The sequence below is a fragment of the Anomaloglossus baeobatrachus genome, chromosome 11, assembly GCF_048569485.1.
Source record: "Anomaloglossus baeobatrachus isolate aAnoBae1 chromosome 11, aAnoBae1.hap1, whole genome shotgun sequence".
In the NCBI taxonomy this organism is placed as follows: domain Eukaryota; kingdom Metazoa; phylum Chordata; class Amphibia; order Anura; family Aromobatidae; genus Anomaloglossus; species Anomaloglossus baeobatrachus.
The window spans coordinates 167,378,411-167,387,696 of NC_134363.1; the positions used below are offsets into that span (position 1 = coordinate 167,378,411).

The window sequence follows — 9,286 nt, forward strand, 5'->3', positions numbered from 1 at the left end:
ACCCAAGTAACCTGGCTCTGATGCTGCCCCTAAAGCCCAGGCAGCACCCCTTGACCCACAGTCCAGCACACGGTACCCGAGCGGGATCTGTCCTTCCCTCCAGAGGGTAGCCACCGGTTCCTTTGGTGGCTGGGCCCTGGCCTGCTCTGCTCAGGGCCCTCCCTCCAACCTGCCTCTCCGGAGGCGGCCTGCGGAAACGGTAATGGTACCCAACATATTTACAAGCCACTAACGTTTGTGGTTGCCCTGCAAGTTCACGGGCTTGTCCATGGCTAGTTCCCATGCATAAACGTTTAACGGTCCCCACGGGGACAACGGTGCCGGCTCCAGCCGGTTGCAAATCAACAAACAAATCAGGTTACTTCTTCAAAGTAATCATTTTCATTATTGGCAAAACTTTCAACCACTTTTCAAACAAGCAACAACACTCTCTTACATTTGCGGACCCCTTTTACTCATAGAACGGTCTCCCTGTACCTAAGTGGGGGTCTACCTAGGTTGGAACGGGTGGACCTTCGGAGCCCGGTGTCAGTGGTGCTAGATAGTGGGGTAGAGGGAACAATCGGTCCCTCCTCCCTGCTATAGTGTGGAGCAGGCGGAGGTGCAGGGGGGCTGGGTGCAGGTTCATCCCTGGGCACTGGCATTGGTTCTGGCTCACGGTTAACCGCTTCCACTACTTCTTCATCCACGGGTTGTGGGAACAGTATCACTGGAAGGATCACCGCGCCGTTCTGTGTAGGCCAGTTTGCTGGGAAGTCACCCATTACAGTGTGGATTACCTCTGCTGCCTTCTCCACTGGTGGAGGAACCGGTACTTCAGCCTCTGCCTTCAACGCTGGGGGGCATTTTTTTAGATGGTCCCGGGAAACTGTGGCCAGGGTGCCCCCTTGGTCACGACTGATCTGGTAGGTCTTCCCATCTCCCCATTCTGTGGGTTGTATGACGTAAGGGACTTGCTCCCACTGGTCATCCAGCTTGTGGGCTTTTCTCTTTCGTTTCAGTACCACATCTCCTGGCTGGAAAGGACCTGCGGGCGCCTTCTGATTGAACCGGTGCTCTTGCTGTTCTCGACTTCGACTGAGGTTTTTCTCCACATACTCCTGGATTTGCCGGTACTGTGCCCTCCTCCGACTTTCCCACTCTGCCGTTGAAGGGAGTGCTTCCGGGGCCTCCAACCCCATCACCAGATCCACCGGCAGGCGGCCAGGCCGAACCCTCATCAGATATGCTGGGGTGCACTTCGTCGAGCTGGACGGGATATTATTGTACATGTCGACCAAGTCGGGCAACTTTTCCGGCCACATGTTCCGTTCTTCCAGCGGCAGCGTCTTGAGGAGTCCCAGGACCAAGTGGTTCATTTTCTCGCACATGCCGTTGGTTTGGGCGTGGTACGGGGTGGTCCGAATCTTTTTGCAGCCGTACAACTGGCAGAATTCGTGAAACACTTCTGCTTCAAAAGCCGGGCCTTGGTCTGTCAGCACCTTCTCGGGGTACCCGTGGGGTCGGCAGAAATAAGCCTGGAACGCTCGAGCAGCGGTTCGACCAGTTAGGTCCTTAACGGGGACGACCACCATAAATCTTGAATAGTGGTCTACCATGGTCAATGCATAGGTGTACCCACTTCGGCTAGGGGTGAGCTTGACATGGTCCAGGGCGACCAGCTCCAGCGGCTGATGGGTAACGATGGGATGTAATGGTGCCCTCTGGCTAGTCTCGTCCTTTCTCCTCAGTGTACAAGGACCGCACTCTCGGCACCAGGCTTCCACCGATTCCCGCATCCCACTCCAATAGAACCGCTCCCTCAACAGCATCTCCAGCTTTTTCCACCCGAAGTGGCCAGCACCATCATGGTATGCCCGCAGGACAGTAGCGACCTCAGCTTGAGGGACGATCAACTGGCATATTTTCTCATGGGTTTTTGGGTTGATCAGCTCACGGCACAGCCTCCCTTGGTGTAGGTAGAGCCGTTTTCGTTCTTTCCACAAGCGTTGAGCTTCGGCTGGAGCGCTAGGGTCCATTCCCATGGCGCCCTGTTCCACCAGAGTCTTGACAAGGCGGACAGCCGGCGCTTGGTCCTGGGCGTTCTGCCACTCTTGACTGGGCCGCGGGTCCAGATCCACCCTTTGCTGACATACTTGTACCCTCTCAGTAGGCGGCTGGTGAAACGCAGGCAACTCAATCTCTTCGAGGTCGTCATCCTCACACCCCTCTTCTGACAAATGGGGCATCCGGGAGAGTGCATCTGCATTGATGTTGACACGACCAGCTCGGTACTTTATGGTGAAATCATAGTTGGCTAACCGGGCTACCCACCGCTGCTCCAGCGCGCCCAACTTGGCCGTGTTCAGGTGAGTCAGCGGATTGTTGTCCGTGAATGCGGTGAACTTTGCTGCCGCCAAATAGTGCCGGAACCGCTCCGTGATAGCCCACACCAACGCCAATAGCTCGAGCTTGAAAGAGCTATAGTTCTCAAGGTTCCTTTCGGTCGGCCGGAGTTTTCGGCTGGCGTAGGCAATCACCTTCTCCTTTCCATCCTGGACCTGGGAGAGGACCGCTCCTAGCCCCACGTTACTGGCGTCCGTGTGGAGGATGAATGGGCGCCCGTAGTCAGGGTACGCCAGGACCTCTTCTCCGGTCAGGGCCGCCTTCAGCTGGCAAAAGGACTCCTCATGCTTGTCCTCCCACGACAGTGGGGCTCCAACGGGTTTACCACCTTTGGTCTGTCCCACGAGGAGATCTTGCATGGGGGCGGCCATCTTCGTGTACCCCTTTATAAAGCACCGATAGTACCCCACCAGACCCAGAAACTGCCTTACTTCTCTCACTGTAGTGGGCGTCGGCCAGCTTTGGATGGCAGTGATCTTCTCTGGGTCGGGGGCGACACCATCCGCACTCACCACGTGCCCTAGATATTGCACCCTGGGTTTCAGCAGATGGCATTTTGAGGGCTTCAACTTCATCCCGTACTTGGCAAGGGACGCGAACACCTCGGCCAGGTGTTCCAGATGGGCTTCATACGTCTGGGAATAAACAATCACATCATCCAAATACAGCAGGACGGTCTCGAAGTTTAAATGTCCCAGACAGCACTCCATCAGCCGTTGGAAGGTCCCGGGGGCATTGCAAAGCCCAAACGGCATGCTATTGAATTCGCAGAGCCCCATCGGGGTGGTGAAGGCGGTCTTCTCCCGGTCCTCTGGGGCCACGGCCACTTGCCAGTATCCGCTGTTGAGGTCAAGGGTCGAGAAGTAGTTTGCAGTTCTTAGTGCAGCCAAAGATTCTTCAATACGAGGCAATGGATAGGCATCTTTATGGGTTATCTGGTTGATCTTCCGGTAGTCCACACACATCCGCATAGTACCATCCTTCTTCTTGACCAGTACCAACGGAGCGGCCCAGGGACTACAACTGTCCCGAATAACCCCTGCCTCCTTCATATTCTTCAACATATCTTTGGCACACTGGTAATGTGCAGGGGGAATAGGTCTATACCTCTCTTTGATAGGGGGATGTTCACCTGTGGGAATGTGGTGTTGGACCCCCTTGATCTGCCCAAAGTCTAGGGGGTGCTTACTGAAAACCTGTTCGTACTCCTGCACCACCCTGTGTACCCCTGCCCTGTGATGTGTAGGGGTATCATCAGTGCCCACATGTAGCTGTTGGTGCCACTCCTTGGTGTCCCCCTGGTGTGGGGAAGTGCTGGTGGTAGGTGGGAGTGTGGATGGGCTGGCTTCCTGGATAGTGTGAGGGTCCAGGGTGAGCAGCTTGGCAATGGTGGCATACCGGGGGAGCCTGACTTCTTCCTCCCCACAGTTCAACACTCTCACAGGCACTCTCCCTTTCTTCACATCTACCACCCCTCGGGCGGCTACTACAGTGGGCCAGTGCTCGGAAGGCATGGGCTCCATCATCGCAGGGTAGTCACGCCCCTGAGGCCCTACTGCTGCCCTACACCAGATCATCATCTCACTCCTAGGGGGCACAGTCAATGGAGCAACATCCATCACTCGCACTCCACCAATCTCCCCTCCGGTTGAGCTTACATGCTGGCGGTACATCAGGGCTCGGATCTCACGCTGCACAGCCCTCTGCCAGCTCCCTGCTGCTGTGGCGGCTAGCTGTTGCAATAGGTTCAACACATCAGCCATGCAGTGTTCCATCACATTGGTTCCCAGCTCTATTTTCGGGTTATGATCACTAGGTTCATTCATGATCACAATCATACCCTGGTGTTGCAGTTCAGCTTGCCCCACTGTCATAGCCACCTGTTTATACCCCACCTGGGTCAATGGAAGTCCATTAGCGGCAATCAAATTTATACTATTGTCTGGAGGCGCCAGCTCGTCTGTGGCCCAATATCGCTGATACAACGTGTACGGTATGGTAGTTACCTGTGATCCAGTGTCCAAGAGAGCCATCACTGGTATGCCGTCCACAGCCACGGGGATGATGGGGCGGGCCCCGACATATCGGTCTCGTCAGTCCGGGGGGCCACGGTGTTCTACTCCTGAGGATTGGCCCGGGGCCCCAGGGGTTGCTCGTTTAACGGGCACTGTCGGTAATAATGGCCCGGCTTACGGCACTTGTAGCAGATTGGAGGTCTGCTCCGCAGGTTGCTAGCGCTTCTCCGCTGCATCCAGGGAACATCTTCGGGACTGTCAGCAAGCTGTATCTGTGCTGGAGGCTGAGATCTGGTCAGAGGTTGTAGCGCAGCAAGGATCTTGGCAAGGTCTCTGTCCAGGCGACGGACCTGGGCTGCCAGTTCTTCCACTGTGCTGCTCGAGGCTGCAGGTATTAAGGAGGTTGGTTTGGCTGGGGCCGCCACAACGGGAGCTGTCTCGACGGGCCACGGGACGGGTTCCAGAACTTCAGCAGCTGGGGGCTGTAGTGCTTTGATAGCCCGCTCCTTTAACACAGCAAAGTCCACATCAGGGTGTTCCAGGGCCCACAGCCGGAGTTGTTTACGATCCTCAGGGGACCTCATCCCCTGCGCAAATTGCTCCACTAACATCTTGTTGCTGTCCGCCTCATTAATAGGGTTCACCCGCTTCAGCGTGCGGAGGGCGGTCTGCAGACGTAGAGCATAGTCCCGAATGCTATCCCCAGCTCGTTGCCGGCACTGGTAAAACTGCATCCTCAGCTCAGCTTCGGTCCGGGTCTCGAAGGCAGTCTGTAGCTTCTCGAAGATGGTGGCTACAGAGAGCCGGTCCCCCTCGGCCCAGGTCTCCGCTTCCTGCTCCGCTGCACCGGTTAACTGGCCTAGCACTATCGCTGCACGTTGCTTATCAGTCACGGGGTACAGCTCTAGCAACGGGTTAAGCTTTTTCCGGAAGGCCTGTAAGGCATCCGGTTTCCCGTCATACTGCGGTAGCTAGGCAGCTCTGGGCGCATAGGGCAAGGAAAACGGCATGACCTGAGCAAGCGCGGGGGCCGCGGCACCTCCCGCCGGTACGGCCGGGACCTGGGCAGGCCCATTCCCATCCGCGGGTGCCGCTGCGGCTGCGACCACCGCTCCTCCAGCGGCTCCGTCGGGCGCAGACATCTTGTTTCCGTCCCCCTTAGCTCTTTCCGGCCCCTCCTCTCTCGGGGCGGGGTTTTGGCCTTCGCGCCTCTACTGCTCGAGAAGACGCTCGAGCGGGAACTTTTCGCGCCAAAGATGGCGGCTTCTGAAATTTTTCTGCCGGATACCTCCGGCGGTAACAAGGCGCACCTCTACCAGACGGCAGAGCGGTAAGATCCTGTTCGTGACGCCAAGTTGTCGCGGGCGGGGAGGAGGGTGTCAGCACACCGCGCTCACCCCTTCTGCTCGGGTCCGGCAGCTGCTCAGTGGTGGCTCGAGCGGTGGGCCGGATCCCGGGGTTTCTCGAGCGGCACTCCTCGCCCGTGAGTGAAAGGGGGGTTTTGGGATGTTGGGATAATGTCCGTGACGCCACCCACGGTTGTGGTGATGTGTAGCACCACCGCTGCTCAATGCGGGGATCCCGGGGATGGTGATGGGGAGCAGCCAGGTGTTGTGTTGCCCCTCCGTGGGTAGGGGTTGGTGATCCTGGGGCCCGGTGATGGCTTGGGAGGTGCAGGGCTTGGTGGGCGCAGGGACGCGGGGGCAGCGCTGTGCCTTGCGGCACTGTGGTACTCACTCAGCCTGAGACTTGGACACAGTTTGTACGGTAAACCAAACGGCTGGTAGGACGGTCCCACAGACGGCTGCTTTGCTTCCCCGGTAGGTGACGGTGATGTCCCTCTTCCTTGCACCTGTATGTACGGATGGTTGCGATGGGTCCCCACCGGTAACCCGCTCCCCGGCTTCAAGCTGGGCCGGAGGAGCACTACACTTTGCCCGCAGGCGCTGGCCCTCAGAGACTGGTGCCCTGGCGGTGGCGGTGCCTCTGTTGTACAGGTTGGACTGTTGCCTTCAATCGGGACTTGGTTGTTGGGGGAATCTATGTCCCCTTCACTGACGGATTCGGCAAATTTGGCGACTCCTAGCCTTGCCGGGGTCCGAGAGGCCCCTGCCCTGGTGCTGACTGTCTTTCGGAACACTGCTCCAGACCACCGGGCACACAGCCAACGGGGTCCTTCCAGGAACTTCCAAACGGTCCCCCTCCGGACAGTCACCGCCGTCGCTGACCTTGCTGTTCTGGCCCTACACAAAGCTGGGCTCTCAGGCTTGCACACTCTCTGCTCTGTCACCACTTCTTGCTTTCCTCCTTTTCCACTTTTCTTTCCTTCACTTTCACTTCTCTGTTGTTTACTCTAGCCCTACCCGGGCTACTCTGCTGTTGACACAGGCTCACCCTGGGCTCATCTCGATGTTTACTCAAGCCCTGCCTGGGCTAATCTGCCTGGCACTTCCTGCCTCCAGAGCTGTGAGCTCCTTGGTGGGCGGAGCCAACCGCCTGGCCCACCCCCTGGTGTGCATCATCAGACTCCTGGAGGAAGGCAACAAGGATTTTTGGTTCAGCTTAGGTGTGCCTACCTGGGATGTGGGGTGTGGTGGTGTGTGACCTGTGTCCCCTGGCTTGCCCAGGGCGACACATACACATATTGTCTCTCCTGTGTGTTTTGAGCGCTGTGTGTAGGGGTTTTTGTTCTCCCTTGTCTGTGTCGTTTTGTGGGGTTTTGTCTTTCTGTTTTCTAGCTTGCCCCGAGGGTGTGGGAGAGGGGGAGTAATATCAGAGCCCAGACAGGAGTTAGGGTCACACTGGGGGCTTGGATCTGGTGACCATTAAACCTACCCTCGAGATAAGGGACAGCGCAGGGTCTCAAGTCTGAGGGCCAGCCTAGGGGCCCCTGTCCTATCTCCATATACCCCATGACAGTAATTTTTGTCTTCAAACCACTCTGTATAAGATGACCATGATTTGTTGGATAAACAAAATACCTGAAGATGAAGCCATGTCTCAGCAACAATGAGCTCAAGCACAAAAAAAAAAAATATTAATCAAGAATTAAAAAAAAAAAAAAAAAGTTGCATATTTATGGATCATGACAAGTTCCCTTTAAGAATCCTGTTTATTGGGAAGCAAAGTGAAGACGCACAAACAAGATTTCATCCGAGGTTGTATTTGTATCAGTCTACTAAAATACCATAACGTTTCTTATGTTGTTTTATGTTTATTTCAGATATATATTTCCTTGTCTGCATGGCTCTGCTTGGGTTCAGTTTGGCAGAAAGTATTCTCATTTTTCGTATAGTGAGTAACAAAAATATCCAATATAAGGTCCCGACATGGATGAAGGGGCTGGTTCTAGAAAGGTTAAGCAAGCTGTTAGGCATGAAGAACAAGGATTGGGATATTGAGCCCCACGGAAAGTTCTCTGTAACCCAAAAGATGAACTCTGCTAGAAATGGTGAGTATTAATCTGCATTATTTGTGATCAGGAAATTAGTGTCATGGTCATCTCCCTGCTGTTTTGAGATTGGTGACTGCCTTAGGACTGGAGCCTCCCATCTCCATCTTGGCTTTTTTAAATGAGATTTCCTTTCCTTTGTCATCTCATGAGTTAATTTCAGGTTTTTTTGCCAGCAGCTCATAGCAGTGCAGGTCAGATGTCGTTGATTTGGGTCCACGGCCACGCCCATTTAGGTTAAATACTGGAGCTTTCCAAGCAGTCTTTGCTGCTGTTAGTATTAGTGATGAGGCACAAGAAAAAACCTCAGCAGTTCCTTCCACCAGGCTGGCCAGAGTAGAAATTATTCTAACTAACAATGAGCACATTTTGAAATACTCACATTCGCGATACTCATAACGAGTACTGTCTAATACTCGCGTATTCATTCCGAATAGTGTGTGCAATGCAAGTTAATGGGGAATACACGCAATGTAATGGTAACCCGAATTCCGCACTATTTGCTACTCGCACAAATAGTACGGGATTCAGGTTACTCATTACATGTGAGTTATGTTATTTTTATAACTCCTATTCCTTTCTATGGGGGATACAGAAACAGTGTAGGGCAGCCATGCTCCATCTCCCAACACCGGTGCATGGTTACTGTTTTTCAAGTCTGTCATGAATGTCTGAGATGGGAAAATCCCATAAAAGAAAAGAATGAAATATCTATGGTATCATTAATTATTCTTTTGTTGACACAGATAAACTGGATAAATGTGCTAACAACAGAGAACGCACAGCTCAGCCAGCTGCAGTTATGGAAGCACGCGGAGATGTTATGGAAGCACACGGAGATGTTATGGAAGCACGCGGAGATGTTATGGAAAACATCTACGATGAGATAGTCACCATTCGAAAGTACATCAAAGACCGAAGCAATCAGGGAGCTTACAAGGAATGGATACTGGTCGGCCATGTTCTGGATAAATGTCTTTTTTGGCTTTATCTGTTATTTCTCCTAGTTTTTATAGTCAGTATAACTATTTGCTGGTCAAAGCACATGATCATATAAATAATATAAAAGGTAATAAATTCATAATTTTTATCTAGAGGATGGAGAATAAAAAGTTTGTGATATAACTGATAACTAAACATGGAGTCACAAAAAATATTTAAAGGGAACCTGTCAAACCATTTATGTGACCGTGCAGCTGTTTAAAGGGAATCTGTCACCATTTTGACCCTTTTAACTGTTAATATGAGCATACAGGTTATAGAATGCTGAAAAAATCCATATCTTTATGTCTCGTATCAGATGCCTTGTTGCTGAAATATCATATCTTATCATTTTATGTAAATGAGCTCTTCCAGGCTATGGGGTGGATGCTGCCTGGAAGATAACTCCACCTGCAGTGCTGAGCTCTTCCAGGCTATGGGGTGGATGCTGCCT

The 9,286-nt window shown here is 53.4% G+C and overlaps 1 protein-coding gene across 1 annotated transcript in view; it reads left to right on the top strand.

Annotated features, from left to right (window-relative positions):
* LOC142256024 (5-hydroxytryptamine receptor 3A-like) overlaps positions 1 to 9,078 on the top strand; it is a 69,208-nt gene extending 60,130 nt beyond the window's left edge. The window contains exons 8-9 of the mRNA XM_075327520.1: positions 7,624 to 7,851; positions 8,598 to 9,078. Of these exons, the coding sequence (XP_075183635.1) occupies positions 7,624 to 7,851; positions 8,598 to 8,908 (539 nt within the window). The 3' untranslated portion in view covers positions 8,909 to 9,078. The remainder of the gene's footprint in view (positions 1 to 7,623; positions 7,852 to 8,597) is intronic.
* Positions 9,079 to 9,286: the final 208 nt, after the last annotated feature.